Source organism: Neolamprologus multifasciatus, chromosome 6, assembly GCF_963576455.1.
Source record: "Neolamprologus multifasciatus chromosome 6, fNeoMul1.2, whole genome shotgun sequence".
Lineage (NCBI taxonomy): Eukaryota > Metazoa > Chordata > Actinopteri > Cichliformes > Cichlidae > Neolamprologus > Neolamprologus multifasciatus.
This window is the reverse complement of record NC_140444.1, coordinates 28,030,818-28,048,360: the sequence shown is the minus strand read 5'-3', so window position 1 is coordinate 28,048,360 and position 17,543 is coordinate 28,030,818. Positions and strand designations below refer to the sequence as shown.

Genomic DNA, 17,543 nt, shown 5'->3' with positions numbered 1-17,543 from the left:
CGTGCTCTTGGCAAAGGGCTATTGTTGAGGTTTCGAAATGCAGAGTCCAAAACCAGCAGGTGATATAACAATAGATATGTTCATGTTAGCTGTCATTTTGTTTTAAATTAGGCTAAGATAGCTTAAACTAAGCTGTGTGGGCTAATATTTAACTACACTATGGTTAACTGTCTAAGGATAGGCTTGAGCCATGAACAGGACAAGGATTTAAGAAATCTAATGGATAGATTTATATTGGATGTATTTTTTTAATCCAATCAATCAATAAATAGATACGTTTTTTTTTTAAAAATTGAGTTAAAAACAATGTAAGCTGGTCGCACAATTCCAGCTTCTAGTAGGACTCCTGATGGGCAGCCCAGCGCCAGTTGTAATTGTGGTTTCCTGTCAGGCCCCTCCCTTTTTTATGCAGGAGGCTGTTGCATGGCAACTCTACATTATGCAGCCGCCCATGAAAGACTCTTTTCAGATTAAATAGAAAGAAAGAATCGAGTTATTTGCATTCCTTTTCCATTAATGATTGTGTTTGATGCAGGAACAGGCTGTGTAACGTTTATTGTCTGGTGTGCGTCAGAGGTGGGGGAAGGGTGACGCATCTGAAGGCCTCACTACTATTTTAGAAAACTCAGGCAGTGTGTGTGTGTGTGTGTGTGTGTGCCACAGTCAAAGGGCACCTGTTTAGCATGCGATGCACAATCACAGGCTCAGTGCAAAGATTTCTGTTTCTTCTCCGCATCCCACCTCTGTTTCCTCACAGCTAAAGCAGTACAGTGACAGCCTAAAAAGAGTTTTAATAAAGGCTGAAGAGGAACCAGAACACAAAAGCACACCAGTGCATGTAAAGTTTCACATTCAGAGTACGCAAGCAAAAGCTCAGAAGCATCAGCAGTAACCAGCATTTATTTTCAAATTAATTCTTATTTACTTAAATCTACACAAAAAGTACACAAAAATAAAATAAAGGCGTTAAATGCACATACTGGACTGAAAAAGTCTAATATTAATCTTTAAAGTAAATATTAAGGCGCTGAGACGGCCATACAAACATCAAATATTTACAAAAAGTCCAATTTTTGTGGCCATGCTCTTGCAGAGTGCTTTTTAGTTTTAGGCCAGACTGGAGTTTTACCATTTGACCATAATTTCATATCACACCGGTCACAGCTGCCCGCACCTGCTGCTGTTATTAGCTCAGTGGAGCATGGCCGGATTAGCAGAGGGCTCTGTGAATGGCTGCTGAATAATTGAACAACTTCTTTTGTCTCATTCATGCTGTTTGTTGGAACACATGATTGGGGCATTACAAATGTCCAGCGGGAGGCTTTAATTTGGCCATCATTGCAGGTTATTGCATGTACACTGAAGTTACTGCACAGTTACCAGGCAATCTACTGATACTGACAAGACGTACAGTAAGACTAAAGAGCAGCAAAATGTTTGTGGTGTAGTAAAACCAAAAGCTTGAAACAGAATACATACACTCACCTGTGTTAGGTACCTGTTCAACTGCTTGTTTACGCAAATATCTAATCAGACAATCACAGGGCAGCACCTAGACGTGGTAAAGACAACCTGCTGAGGTTCAAACCGAGCTGCAGAACGGGCAAAAAAGGTGATTTAAGTTGCTTTGAATGTGGCACGGTTGTTCACGTCAGATGAGCTGGTCTGCTGAGATTTTCCCACACTGTCATCTCCAAAGCATATCCAGTCAGTCGTCAATCTCTGGGCATAAATGCCTTGCTGATGTGAGAGTTTAGAGAAGGATGGCCATATGGTGAGTGTAAAAGACTGCAATTTAGAGACTAAAGGAGAATTTAAAAAACTGAGTGACTCAGGTAACATGGTCCGAATATCACGTTGGTTCATAAACACAAAGACAAAGATAGTCTTGTGTTATTGCAGCACATCATTTGAAAAGCGTTGAGTAAACTAGCATGGGGGAGATGTTTTATATCAGTGAATGAAAAACAGCCTCACCTCATGTTTCTGTTCCAGTCTTCTCTCCTGAGCACTTCCTCTCTGTGCTGTGAGGTCAGTTCGGGGGCTTGACTTTCACCACATCTTCATGTAATGAAGATCTGAAGATAGAAGAAAGCCCCACTCAGATCAGCTCTTGACTGTCACTCGCTCTGTTACTGACTTACTTTTAACCCACTGGTTGTATTTATAAGGTCATTGATTGCTTCACTTATTTTTTTTCACAAATCTGAACAGTTGCATCCAAACCGGCTGCTAATCTGTGTGCTGTAATCACAGGTAATCCCTGAGGCTGTAGTAAGTATGAGTACGTGAGTATGAAACTCCTAGCATGTTGTTTGTGGGCTGTAGACAGCATTTACAGGCACACGCTTGTTTAAAGGTCACAGTGATGGAGGGAGACTAATAAGCGGTGACAGCATGTCCTTTAAAGTGATACGGAGTAAGGTCATCACCAGGGCAGCGTAGTAAAGCTCTGACTCTAACAACACATGACGTTAAAAAAGTAAACTATCAAACCACAGATGACCCTGCATCAGCCCCAGATTCCAAAAAGAGTCGCAGCTAAAGGTGATTTTCATTTTACAGCTTCATTTGTGGCTTTTGATGCTTAACATCAGAGAAAACTAAATGCAAATATTAAGACTTCATGTTAACTTCTCACTTGCAGAAACAACTGCTGCAGTAAATATTCAGATTGCAGAGATTACAGAGGTTGCGACTCACTCCGTCCTTAACCACACTGATAGTTCAGTCCTCGTCTTGTACGGGACCACGCCTGTTGTGTCTGATCCCAGGTGTCTGCTTCATGACGTTAATATAAAGGAGACTGTTTATTTGCTGTTCTTCTATCCACCAAACAACCCTTCCAAACCCAGGAATGATTAGAGCTTTCTCTGACTAACCAGGCTAACCTTCAGCAGGGAGAAGACTTTTACTACCTGCGGCAGTGAGAGTAAAGAGCTGGCTCGTCAGGTGTCGCCCTGAGCTGTAGGATAAGGAGGGATTGTGAGGAGCATAATCCCTCGCACATGGCTAAAGCGCCTTTGATCTGGAGATAAACGTGCCAAGTCACGAGCTGCTTGACATCTCATGCTTCGTAGTGCTTCCTCTGGAAGAGATGCAGCCCAGTGTTGAACCTGCACCACTCACTGCACCGGTTGACCACAGAAAGCCTTACATAATAGTTTCTGTTATGGTCCTGGCAGATCTGAGGTTTTCTCCTTTTTCCTCCCTCTGTTGTCTCTCTTCTGTCTGTTGTAGCTCTCTCTCACTCTCGGGTGGAGTAACGGGCTGGCGTTTTCTCGCTTGCCCGACTGCAGGTGGAGTTTCTTTCTCTGAGGCTTTCTCCACCACACCTATTCTGCACTGGATCATTGACTCGTGCTATTTAAGGACCAACTCGGGCTGCTGCTCTCTATCAGGCTATTGTTGGTGTTGTCATCAACCTGGCTCTCTTGTTTGTTCTCTAAAGTGATAACACTAAGTTTAAAAGATACTTCCAGCCTTTTCCCTGGATCTCCCTGGAATCCCGTCTGCCTGCCAGCTTCCCCTCGTGCACATGTTTAACATTCAGACAAGTACGGTCTCAAACTGAAATCACCATCAATGCAAAATCTCATCATACTCACCTTGGAGGCTCCTCCTTTCCTCTGTCCTCCTGGCAGAAACTTCACTCCCATGTTTAAAAGAATAAAATCAGTAAAACTTCTATCATATCAATATATTTAAGCAGTGCTTTATAGTATGGCCTGTGACTTAGGGTACAGTTGCCTTATTATTTAATGCAATTCCAACCAATTTTATCAAAAAATTAGCTTATAATTATAATCTATACACTAGAATAACGGAGTACCGATTCAACTTTTTACAAGGAAAAATAAATAAATCTACTGTAAGTAATCTTCAGCTGTGGTACCTTAACTTTGGCTTTTTACATTTTTATTTTCTTTTATATTTGCTTCCATCATAGATGTTTCACAGTTCAATTGTCTTCCTGTATTACATATAAAAATGCAGTTTACTACTGTTTAGTTATTTCTTTTCTTTCTTTTTAAATTTTCCACACAAAAGCCACTTCATAATACCCCTGCCCCTCAAAGTATTGCATATTTACAGTAAATACAGTAAAATGAGGGAATGCTTTTTTGTACACACTACGTAAAATTACTTGCAGTATAATTTGTGTCTTCTTTCCTGTAAAATCTTCAGTTATCACACCCTTATTCTAATCAAACTACCAGTCAGTTCAGGTGAAACACATTGAAATTCTATGCAGTTCAAGGGCAATCGCCCTCTTAGTCACTGGTCATCCATTCTATCCCAGCTGTGACAGAGCGAAAGGCGGGGTGAACCCTGTACAAGTCACCAGTCTGCTGCAGGGCTTGACTGAGACCAGTCTTACCATTTATCTATCGATGGACGACCATATCAATGACTCCTGAAGAGATTAAACATGTCTGAGCTGTAACTGTGTCCTCAAAGAGTAGAAAAATCACTATCAATGTATCAAATCCTTGTTGATTTCATTAAATGGTTAAATGGTATCTAAAACAGAAGATAGGATCAGTGATTTTAGAAAATGAACTCATTTCTATGTGCAATGGAGAATTTTCAGACTGTCAAGTTCACCTCGCTGAATAAAAAACTCCACATTGTCCTGCTCTGTCTCCATGTAATCTTTTAGATATGCCACATGATGATGGGCCATTTATCTTATGCAAACAATAGTCTGACTGTATTCTGTGATCGTGGCAGATAGATAGCTTATCTCTATGAATACTGATAGGCTTACAGCTCTTACAGCCCCTCTCTGTAAAAAAAACATGCAGAACGCTGTCTGTGCTGTTGTTTGTTGTTTTTTATCTCCCCATGATGCTGCATTATGCTTCTATTATCTACTGTCTGCATGTTAGGATGGATGACTCATTTACAGCAGACCTGTGTGTGCTGCATTTTATGGTAATAATGGTAATATATACATATATATATATATACATATATACATACACATGTCTACATTTTACAGAGTGAAACTGGGTAAACTTGAGGGATGGGACACGCTTCCTTTGCTATGAGGTCTACATGTGCCTGCAGAACAGGGATAGAGGAGGGTTTTCCAGGCTTTGCTTCTTGAATGGAGCAATAATCTTACATTTAATGTCAGCTGGAGCACAAGAAGAGCGAGTGCAGCCACCGGTCAGTGCACAGACAGCTTTCCAGTGTTCCAACATTGTGTGACGCATTTCATGTCAGCATAAATCATTTATTCCATCCATCTGACATGGTGATGGGCACCTAACTGAAGAGCAGGAATCCCTTGGGAGAAAATTGCCAAAAATTATTATTGTCAGCTCGAAAAGTTTGTTGAACTCATCACGAGGCTGAGCAGATTCCACCTCGTGGGCGCCCAAATGACAGTCAGGTTTGATGGGTGTCTGTAACGCAACCTTGAGCTATCATTTTTCAGGAAATTGGATTCAGAAAAACATGATTATTGTTTTTTTTACTATGTTGTTGTGTACAATAATTCAAAAACAGAAAAGTCCTGGCATTAATCCAAGAGGTATGTAACAGCAAACCCTCTAAAATATCTGAAGATGAACTGAAAAGCCAGAAAACATACTAAAAGTTAAACTTGTCCTTTCAGGTTAACTCTGTGGCATCACCATGGCACCTCTGAGGTCTTACTGAGCATCTATAACACCATCTGTATGAATATTAAGGAGACACTACAGAAGGGCTTAAATTAAAATCATTATGGATGTACAGAGGAGATTAGTGTACTGTCAAACAAACTGAGTCCTTGATGGTTTTATCATTATCATTCATGCATTTGTCAAAAATTATTTTAGTTGATGTACACAAAGCTCAAAAAAGATTCTTCCACACAGTGAATACACTTCTAGACCTGCTGTGTTAACATCCTGGCTTTAATTTTACAGGAAGAGAGACAATTCTCAGACCAGCTTTCGAATTATCATACAGTATTATATAATTTATACAGTATTATTAGTTTTGTGGATTTGTTTTTACATTCTGCAACAAACTATGCATATTTGTTTCTGAGAAAAATCATTATTACTGGGAAAATACAGCAGAGGGTGCAGTTTATGAAGGCATGACGTGGTAAGGTAGGTGGAGACAAGCATGTGTTTGAGTCACAGAAGAGCTCAGACATACTCTGCTGCACTCTAGTGGTGTAAACATAGAGGGGGAAGTATTTTTCCATACACTGAGTCACTAAAATTAATTACTAGATCATCTTGTTAAAGCCTAATTTTCTGTTTAACACAGAGATCACATTTGTTTGTCACAGTTATATGATAAAAGCACAGGTCTATGATAATGCACTCCCCAATGGCGGCAACCTCCCTCAGCAGTGTAATATTTAGTGTGCTGGATTAATGAGCAACAGTAGATTCAGTGCTCAGATTGTGTTTCCACGGAGCAGAAATAGTAAGGTTAGCAAACTTTCAGCAGTATTTCTCTGTAGAAGGTGTAGTTGTTGATTTCACCATCGTACATCATCATGCCGACTATTAAATATGCACAACTTCAGCCTGCTCAGCAGACCAGATTCTTCAAACATTCATGATTATTACCGGATATCCATCTGTTCAATCAGAAATCACTGATTCTCAAACTGTGGGGTGGGCCCATCTGTGGGACACAACGGCACTGTAAGTGGGCCTTGGATGAACAAGAGGAACATTATAAAATAAAATGACTTGTGAAAGGAAAACTAAACAAACATGAGTTTGCTGACGCTCATGTGCTGATCTTTAATTTGTTGTTCTACTTGGATCTATGTAATGAATTAAAAAGTGCCTCCAGTGGGGGCGTGAGCTTTTCTTTGCATGCAGAAAAAATGTTAAAGAAATGGGAGGAGCAAGTTTCCAGTTTACACAGCAATGTGATTTATTTATATCAGCATCAGAAATATAAAGTGGAACAGTAATAACACATTTGCAGCCCTGCGGTCTAGTGATCAGAGGTGGTCATTTTCTTTATGTATTGGAGGGTTTTTTTATTTTTTCCATCGTGAAACTTCAGACTTAGAGATGACCGAGCAGAGCAGCAGAGCACCTATTTGCCTCAGCTGTGAAAACAAAAGACAAGTCCTATTCTCAGAGAATCTCATCAGAGTACAAATACATCCTTGGGCAACAAATGCTACAGTAAGACAGGCTTGTTGCAGTGGAGTCGGCGTGTGTCAGTAACGAAATACAACAGATAAAAATGACTCACTCCAAACGTTATAAAGTCACGTAACTTTTAAGCAGCGCTACAAAACTTGTAACATGACGAAGGTGTTGCTGTACAGAGCTGACAGGACACTTTATAATGGAAACTAATGTTACTATGGTAACCATTCCTTAAATGCAGTAGCTGTGGGGATGAGAGCGAGCAATTCAAATTCATAAGCAGCTCTGCTGCTGTAAGCTGTTGTCATGTAATGTAAAGGGCATCCATTGTAAAGCTTAAAATGACGGCGCGGTTGTGGAAGCATCATCTTTCCATGACGTCATCAAACAGTTGGAGTTTTCAGTTTGTTTGTTTTTTTAAAGAGTGGACATTTCCATGACTCAGCTTGGTTAGAAATGAAGTGGACACTTTTCTTTTTTTTGTCAGTGTAGTCTGAAAAAGGTTACATTTACGGGAGGGCAATCTTTCAAAGATCTCAAAGGAGTCTAAAAGTGTCAGTTAAGGGTTTTCCAAAACGTTCAAACACATCCACTTGTTTTTTTGTTTTTTTTATACATCAAATACATTTTAATGTAACTGCTCCAGACAGACATTAAGTTCAGAAGTCACTATTTTAGTGCTGAAAATGTGAGATTTCTAATTTATTTAGAAAACAAACAGCTGGTTCAGGTGGTTGGACAAAAACAAGCATCGCAAATGATTCCTTTGGTTTGATGGGCTTGAAGATTACTTCAGATATTTGCTTCTGGTGGGATTTAAAATTCCTGAAAATGTGTTAATAGCAACTATCACAGCCCTAAATAACTCTGATAGTGTAACAGGAGGATCTAGGTGGCATCAGGCCACACACACAGTGGTTTGTCACACTGGGCCTATTGTGTCATCAGTCCATCAGCTTCATTTGCATGACAGGGAACAGGAAGACACTTGCAGCATGTCCACACCCTGCAGGTCGACCCTCGGCTATGACGATGAGATGCTTGCTTTTTAAACATCTGTGCGTGCACACATGATTTATTCTCTTGCTCTTTATGTTTTTATGAAATATAAACATATGAATGGTCAGAAAACATCTTTACATTATTTACAAAGTGACCAGCAGAGTTTCACTTTGATGTGATGGAAGGCAGTAAAGTTTCTACTCTCCTTTTACAATCAAGGAGCTTCTACTGGTGATTGATCGGCTACATTAAGCTTTAAGGCAATGCACTGTTGAGAGTGTTGTTTCCATCAAGGCAATGGCACAATGTATTCTAAAAGGCAAGTGGTGCAAAGTGATCGGCGGTGCTGCACTTACATGATGTTTACATTACTTTTTATTTTCTGTAACATGAAGAACTTCCAACATCTGAAAAGCAAAGACCGTCGTTTGTCAGCTCCTGCTGCTGTACTGAAGATTTTTACTGAATCCTTAAAAGCTCATCAAACCATCTGAATGTACAAACAGCTAATACTTCATTTGGAGAAACATTTGGTTTGGTTGCACTATAGAAATAAACAAAAGTATTAGCGCACACCTCAGAAATCTCAGTTTGTGTTTCCATGTCCAAGCAGCTCCTATAACATTATATCATCTTAGCATGTTTACGTTCAATTTGTGTGATGCAGAAGAAAATGTATAACCTCTGCCAGCTGTTTTTGTTCACACTGGTGCAACAAAGTATCTAATCTATTTCCATACATAATAATGAGTTTGTTATTCGCGAACCATACTTTTGTGCTAGAGTCATTTTTGACTGAACGAAGAGAAAATGCAGACACAGAAACTCTCTGAACATCTTATTCTGAGTGTTTTTAAATGCTTGAAATTGTTTCCAAGAATTTAAGGAAAAACCTTCAGTACAGCAAATCTTTTTTTTTTTTTTAATAATAAATTTATCACTGGGGATAAATTTAAATGAACCTGTTTCTGCGTCATGATAATACTCATGACAGCAACAAACTAGATCCAGGCTGAATTACAACCACGGATTTACAGTTGTAATTGAACAAGCCTAGAGAAAATATGAGACGACAATGTTCACAGTAGAAAAATTAGATCAGACTCTAAAAACGTGACTGATGATGGCATCAGTGTCTTTGTGTTTCTGTTGCGCTCGGTGGTTTTCTTTCACAGCGTTAGCGTTTTTTTCATGTATTAGCTGAAACAGGAAACATTTCCCACGTGCACGTCTACTCCAAAATATTATGGAGGAGTCCTAACACATTTACAAACTACTGATACAGTACGAGAAGTACCACGGTTGGTATACACAATGGCATAATATGTGTGACTTTTATATATTGTTGTAACATTAATACAGTATACCAGGAATTTCTTAAAAAGTGACATTGCAGTTATTTTTTTGTAAAACTGATCTGATTTTGTCTACATTATCATGCAGAACCAAATGAACAAGTCTACTTTTTCTGCTGGTGCAAGGCCACTGCGATCGTTCTGAGGTATCAAGCAAAAAGAATCACAAAGCAAACGGAGCGCTGTTAGTCTACGGGAAGAAGCAGCAAAGTGAAAGAGACACCGTGACAGCAGCGAGGTGAGGTACAACAAATCTCGTAACCCTGAATGAAACAGACGCTGAAAGTTGGTCTCAAATCTGTCAGAGCTAATTAGCAGCTTTATGTAGTCGTGTCTGACGTCAACAGCATCACAGACACCAAAACATACTGAACGCAGACAGCTAAGCAGGCAAAGAGGCTGCAGTGTAAAAGCACCAATTTGCCATTTGTCAGTTTAGATTTCTCCCAACCCTTAGAAACAAAAGCAAAAAACAAGAAGAGGAAATGAGGAACGTGTGCACTTCATTGCATCTTGCTCTTTGTGTTTCGTAAACCTGATACAGAGCCAGCTACAGAGGGATTCTTACACAGTGAGAAAGCTTAACATGCTTTTGTTTGATATGCATGATATGAGTGGATAACTCTAGACGAGCAGAGCAAACGTGAGTTCACGCCGAAGCAGGTAAAAAAACAAAAACAAACAAAAAGTCCTCTCTTCCTGCTTCCTGTTATCCTGCAGTCAGGTTTGTTTTGTTTTTTTTGTTTTTTTACTTCCAGCTCGGCTTCCTGCTTCTGCTGGATGTCATCAAGTCTCTGGGCTGCACAGACTTTTCAGAGAAGCTGCTAGATTTACGAACGTTCTCACGTGCTGCAGGAGGAGGCGGGGTTTCGCTACGGTAGGTGCTGCAGCTTGTTGCCTTCACGCTTTGCACCCGCCGCAGGCTTGTTGCCTGGGGCCGCTCGTCACTGGTGTGACCTGCGTGTGATGCCCGGGTCGGCTTTTGTCGACCCAGGAGGGAGGGGCTGCGAGACGGGGTGGAAGGGACCGACGGAGGGCCCAGCTCTTTCCTGGTCCTGGAAGATGAGGCCACAGTATTGCGGGCGAAGCTGGGGACTCCAGAAGTGTTTTTTGCACTGTGTGTGTGTGAGCTGCTGTCCTCAGGAGATGTCTGAGCTTGAGCTTGAGCCTGAGCCTGAGCTTGAGCGAGGGCTCTCATAGTAGAGCGGCACATCTTCTCCTCGGGCGCCGGCTTGGGAATGTTCCTCACGGGTTTGGCGCTTGGCTTGTGGATCGAAGCTTTCCTAGGCATTGAATCACGTGCCCATCTAGAAACGCTGCCCGTGTGACCGCCTCCCTTCTGGGCTTTTGACTCATCAGGAGGCAAACTGGAGTGCCGAGGAGGTCTCGTTGTCTTCTCGCTCCTTCCTCTTGCCGGAGTGCTCTGGTCACGGGAAGGCCGCCGTGTCTCCCCGCTATCGTGAACTGCAGGTTTCTCTGCTCGCCTGCTGCTACCTGTCCTGGTCAGCTTGGTAATAGGGATGACTTTCCGCATACCCTGGTTATCGTTGCTGGCCAGCGTTCGCACACCATGGCCTGCACTGGTTTTGGTTGCTTTGCTGCCTTTGCTCTTTGTAGGTGCTGGCTTTCGGCTGCTTCGTTGTGCATCTTTCCCCGCAGCCCGTTTTCCTTCAGCGGTGTCGCAGCTCTCCGTGTCCCACTCTTCTGTGGTAGTAGATGGAGCCATAGATGCTGCATCCACAGATTTGGGGGCTGAGAGCTCATTGGTTGAAGCAGACTGGTCGTTGGGAGATGTGGATTGCGGGTCTTGCCGACTCTCCTGATCTTTGCTGCGGTCAGCTGTCTGGAAATGAAGTCCTTCTTTTGTAGACGAGGATTCCACCTCAGAGCAATCCAAGGTGACAGAGATGTCCGTTTCTGTGCAGTCCATTATATAAAACATTGGCTTCTTGTTGGATACAGAGGTATCTAGTGGAAGAGGGGTATCACAGGTTGTGGATGAAACTGTGCTGTAGTCCTCTTCGTCTTTCTCTTTCTCAGGAGAGACCCCAGCCTGAATGGGAGGAACTATTGTATCTTCCCATACTACCTTTAGATTTCCCCCCCTTTCCAAAAATGTATCATGTGAAAGGTTGTCTAGATTCTTGGGTGGTGACTGTCTCCCTATTTCCAGATCCGTCACCACAACGTCCCCCCGGTTGACAAAGTGCATGTGATTGCTGTTATTGTTTGGACTGATTAGGTCAAAAGCCTGAGGACCTCGGACTAAAGTATGCTTCTCCACACTAACACTCATGTGGCCAGTAATTGCTGGGTTGGGAATATGGGCAGGCTTCTGAAAGACACAAAAGGGCCGAGGCAGAGCGCTGCTCTCTGACACAGATGAGTAATTGTTGTTGTTGTTGTCCTCGTTATCGTTTAGCTCAGAGGAAGAAAACTTGGCGTGTGAGATGATCGGCTCAGTGTCTGAATGCGGAGACGTCGCTTTTCTTTCACGGCCCAGTTCCCGGTTATTGTCCTGGCCTAACATCCAGGGGGCCATCCTCCGCTGGATAGGACGGCCTAACCGAGGTAGGCTGTTAAATTTTGAAAAGTCAGAGGTGTTCCCTGTGCTTCCAAACAGCTCCAAGTATCCCTGGAGTTCACGATCTGCTATGGAGGTCATGGTGTGCCGGTGTCGGCGTGCGCTGGCAGAACGTTCCAGCGGGCAGTGTGGACTCTGAGACCTCTGGAAAAACTCCAGGAGGCCCTCCTTGGTGAGCATTTCCACGTCGTTCTCGCTGCTGCTGCGACCAAATCCACCGGTCTGATCCCCGCTCGACCACGCAAAACGCTTTTCCTCCAGTTCTTTGAGACGACGCTGTCTGGCTGCTTCCTTCAACTCCCGGTCCGTGTTGTCCTGATGGAAACAGAAATGTAAGGAAGGAGAATTTTGAGAATCAGGAACATAAATGATGGTGACATCCAACTTACTTATTTTTGAGTTTTTTTAAACAGTGGGTCACCACGAACAATTAGCACGCATATAGAAGACAAGCAAGAAATGACAACATCATATGATATTATAATAACCCAGAATTATTGTTTCACTCAAGCAGACCTTAACAGCTTTCTTGAATTTGATGCAGAAGTCCTGAAAGATCCGGAAGCCCTCGTCCAGCTTGAATGTGTCCTTGTCTTCGCAAAAGAAATCGATGAGAGTACTTCCCTCTTTACGCAGATCCAGCCTGCGTCTCTTTAAGTCCTGAAGTGACAGTGCTGCACTCTAAGACAAGAGACCGAGCACACATGCACACTTTTTATTTATAACGCATCATCCACTTTTACACAAGTCATTATCTATAGCACTTAGGTCAGCAGCTTCACAAATGTAGAGCGGGCTGGATCCAACTTTCTGTACATGTGTCTGTGTACACAATGTATTACATAACTAACTGCTGCTGCTTCACCTGCAGGAAGGGCTCCAGCTGCTGCAGCAGCTCCTGGTCTCCTTGAACTTTCTCTTCCAAGGATTTGATTCGGACATACAAGGAGGAAAACTCCTCCTCAATGTTTTCCACTGAAATTCTACATGAACACAGGAGAAAGATATTTAAAACACATTTGTACTTGTTATTAAATAAAAACTGACGGACAGTTCTGAGTGTAAGCAGTCTTCCTTATATTGCTTTAAAAAAAACACATGTGACATTAATTTGATGAATGCACTTCCAAACGGTTGAAAATGTAGACCGCAGGGAGAAATGCTTTCAGGGTCTCTATCCTGAGGGCAGGAGGGAGGAGTAATTCTCTGCGGTGCAGTATCTGCACCGACAGCACACAGAGATGACCTTGTGAAGCTGACAGAGCCTGAGACTGTGCTGTGAATATAACTCCTGTTCTACACCTAAATTAGTTGTCAGCCTGGTTAATGAGGCTGTGCTTGGCCGTATCAATAAAATACTACGGCATTCATCGTCTTCAGCGCCTCATTATGTTTCCCATCAGAAAATTTGGCTGTTTAATAAATGTGATGGTGGTTAATTTGGAAATCATTTCATTTTACAGAGATTTTACAGAAAACTGATGTCTGCTGTGTAACTGACTCTCACAGTCCTTAACTCACCCTGCTTCAGACTGCATGCATTTGGAGAATAAACAGCTTTTATATGAGTCCATTATCACCTCTGCATGACTGCAAAACTGATAATGGACTCCTACATTTCTCACTGGCAAGGATTTGATTCCCTTCGATTACCTGGCTGCACTCTGGACATCTTGAAGCTTCTCAGGAAATTTGAGCAACTTCTCGTCCTTTTTCTTTGCCTCCTGCATGGAGAGAGACATCGCACAGTCAACATCTAAATGTCTGATTTTGTACAAGATAAAGTGGCGTAGTTGTTGTGATGAAGGACTAATATCTGTATGGTGATGTAACTGCTTGGCGAGCCGTTCTTGGCTCTGTGCTGTTTCCTGTCACCATCTGCTGTCCACCTGCTCTCCTGCAGCTTCAGTGGTCAAACACAGTTTTCTCATCACTGCTGTAAAACACTGATTTGAATTTCTTTATGACAGACTTTCCTACAGTGTTTGTACAGTAAATGCATCTTTGCTTATTGTGAGGTTAATCCAGCTTTTTTCAGTTCTGCTATTGTCTTGTTAATACAACCATAAACCTGTTAATATAACCATTTATCATTTTTAAGATAAATGCACAGAGTAGAGGTTTGACACAGTGCAAACGAACAATTAATTCAACACCTGAAACCTGGTAATCGGCCACCAGTTGGAGATGATTTGAGCTTTGTGACATGCTAGAAGCAGAAGATGGTACACTGTGCTCATAAAGGTAGGATAGTGTCAGCATTAATATTCAGGTAAGCCGTGGTGTTTAACTGTTGCTCAGTTAGCATTATGGAGCCCGAAGTGTGCCAGGAAAATATCCCTCACAGCATTACACCAACAGCCAGAAGCACAGGACACATACATGCCTTCATGTCGTTTTAGCTGACAGGAGTGGTGCCCAGTGATGCTCTTCTGCTGGTGTAGCCCATCAGCTCCAAAGTTCAATGTGCTGTGTGTTCAGAGATGCTCTTCTGCACATCTTGGTTATCTGCCTTTCTATCATCTTAAAGCAGTCTGGCCGTTCTTCTCTGACCTCTAGCATCCACAAGGCATTTTCACCCTGCTGCTGGTCATCTCCTCTTTTTGCACACCCTTCTCTGTGAACCTGCAATCTACACGTGACCGTGTCTACATGCCAAAATGCAATGAATTGCTGCCACGTCATTTGCTGACCTGTGCGAACGGTCGAACAGCTGTGCCTACCAAAGTGGCCAGTGAGTGTAAGCGGTAATGTAATTCTATGCTCAAGTGGTTCTGAAACCAGGACTGAATCCACATTACAAACATCTGCAGTGTCTACAGGTGTTTTGTGTGTACTCTACTACAGCGTCACTGACCATGGCCACAAAATGCAGCAGGTTCATCCCCGGCTTGTTGGCTTTGGTGTCAGCCAGTGAAAGGAGGGATGACAGCTTGAATCCCACAGCATTCCCTGCATAGCCACCCTGAGAACAGAAGGATATTTTACACAGAGAAATGAACAATATCATAGAATCACAGCTGGAAATAATGTGAAACAATAAGACTCTGCCCGAGTGATACAGTGGTCCCTTGTTTAATGCAGGTGTTACGTTCCAAAAATAACCCGCGATAGGTGAAATCTGCGAAATAGCCAACTTTATTTTTTAAAATTATTATAGATATTTTAAGGCTGTAAAACCCCTCACTACACACTTTAGACACTTTTCTCAGACAGGCATGAACATTTTAACACTTTTCTCTCTTGTTTAAACAAGTTCAAACCTTCGTAGAAAAATAAGTCCAGTATTATAGAATGAATTGTTTGTTGGGAGAAAACTTACAAAGGTACAGTACAGCACTCGCTCGCGTATACAAACGTAACCTGAGAAGCTCTTACCGCGTTCATGATGTTTCCTGCCTGCAGCACCAGATGCAGGATGGCGTGAAGCTCTTCACAGCTCATCAGCTCTTTAAGGAAATATCAATATAAATTCAATTAGAGACTCCAGAGAAGATGCATGACAAACCATCTCGATTTCATTTATCACTACAATACAGGAAATCTATCAGCAGTAATGTGTCCTTATGTGATTCAGTCATAAACCTAAAATTACTTACAATTACCACTTTAAAGTAAAAGGGTAAATGTTAGCACATTGAAAAGTTTTAATTAAATTTTGTCATAAAAGTTCCAGGTAATTATTCCACACAGTGTTTAAGTGATTGCCCTGCAGTGCAGTGAAAAGGTCACAGTACTGTAGAGGAGGGTCTTAAGAAAAATCCAATACAGCACAAAGACGCAAGACAGTATGACTCAGCTAAAATGGCAACCTGGTTCAACCAATGGCTGAAAATAGAATAATTAAAAAGGTTTCCAGATCAGTTTATCAATATGGTGATTTTACTGTAAATCATAAATTCAACAGTACATGTCAGCTTTAGCTCCAGAGGGAAAAAAAAGAAAAGATATAATATTAGTGTGCACATTCATGAGATAAACTGTAATAACCTTTTGGATCACAGTGATCTCTTATTACAGCGGTCCCCAACCCCCGGGCCTCGGACCGGGACTGGTCCGTGAGTCATTTGGTACAGGGCCGCGAGAGTTGAGGCTCAGGTGTGAAATGTATGGTTTTCAGGGTTTTTATCGGTTTTCAGCGTTATTTTGTTATCGTTTTTATCGTTTACTCGGTTTTCCTTGGTCTTTTCACGTGTGTTATGAATAAATTTTCTTTTTTTCGGTACCGGTACTAGTTTTATTTTGTTGTATTTATCCGCGACACCTTAAAGGCCGGTCCATGAAAATATTGTCGGGCATAAACCGGTCTGTGGCACAAAAAAGGTTGGGGACCGCTGTCTTATTAAGTGCTACCATCAGGTCACAAGATCCAGCACGTTGTTATATAACCCATACAAAACAAATACTGTTTCCATCAGCTGTGCTTTGTCTCAGAGCTAATAAGTAAAAAACAAACAAACATGATAAATACTACATAATGTGGTCAGTGCGAGACTTGCAACAACCTCCACCACTGAAATTGTAAGTGTCAAAACTGCAGTTCCTCAAGTGGCCACTTGAGGCTGGAAACATCCCCAAAGAGTCCTACAGTATGTTAAAATATCCACGTTCAAAGCTGAAATAAACATGTTCATGGTACAAGAACTTCTCCCTCTTTATGACAACTGTAAAGAGGGTGTTTATTTATTTATTTTTAAACATGAACAAAATTCCTCCAGAAAAGTTGGGACACTGATGAATTGCAAATTACAAAAACCTCATATGTTATTCACAATAGAACACAGAAAACATCGCGTGTATAAACGCAGCCACAGCTTGTTTAACTTTGACTGAAAGGTCTGAGAAAGCACAGCGGCCTCTCTTCATCGTGTTCACATGTGAGGTTGTAACTCTCTGACTGTATGGAAGGATGTTGCTAGTGAAGGTTAGCATGCCATTTAACATTACAGTAAATGATAGATTATAGCACAATGCTACCCAAGCTAGCAATACATTTAACAGAGTACAGCTGGCTTAAAAAAATAAATAAAAACAAGCGAAATGACCAAACTAGCTAACCTCAGGTCTTTCAAATGGTAGTCCATGGCATAACAGGTCCCACTGTGGTAACTATATAAAGTTATTTTTTTATTATTCATTTTTTAATAAATCAACACTGTAAGTAACTAATATTTATAGAGCTGCTCGACTCTTTTAAGTTACATTTCAATGAAACTGCTTTTTTTTGGTCATGAGTGTCCTCACGTCAAGATGAGATCGTCCTGCTTTCTGTGTGTGTGCAAATGTGTCAGAGCCAGTGTGTTATTATTACGTTTAGTCGCAACACGGACGACATCAATCTCATGGCCCATCGCAGCACAGCAAGGGAGGAACTCTTCCTGGAGGACCATGGCCTCAATCCGAACCTCGAACCTGTCAGAGACGGAGTTCAGAGTTTAAATCTGAGAAAAGATTCGACTCTCTTGCTCAACACTGAGA

At 41.7% G+C, this 17,543-nt stretch overlaps 1 protein-coding gene across 3 annotated transcripts in view; it reads right to left on the bottom strand.

Moving 5' to 3' along the window:
- Window positions 1-8,425: 8,425 nt before the first annotated feature.
- fhdc1 (FH2 domain containing 1) overlaps window positions 8,426-17,543 on the bottom strand; it is a 30,153-nt gene continuing 21,035 nt past the window's right edge. For all 3 annotated transcript variants that reach the window (XM_085162596.1, XM_085162595.1, XM_085162597.1), the window contains 7 exons: window positions 17,377-17,477; window positions 15,444-15,514; window positions 14,923-15,030; window positions 13,719-13,789; window positions 12,931-13,048; window positions 12,582-12,746; window positions 8,426-12,380 (listed from right to left, as the gene is read on the bottom strand). In XM_085162596.1, coding sequence (XP_085018722.1) covers window positions 10,230-12,380; window positions 12,582-12,746; window positions 12,931-13,048; window positions 13,719-13,789; window positions 14,923-15,030; window positions 15,444-15,514; window positions 17,377-17,477 — 2,785 coding nt within the window. In that variant the 3' untranslated portion in view covers window positions 8,426-10,229. The remainder of the gene's footprint in view (window positions 12,381-12,581; window positions 12,747-12,930; window positions 13,049-13,718; window positions 13,790-14,922; window positions 15,031-15,443; window positions 15,515-17,376; window positions 17,478-17,543) is intronic.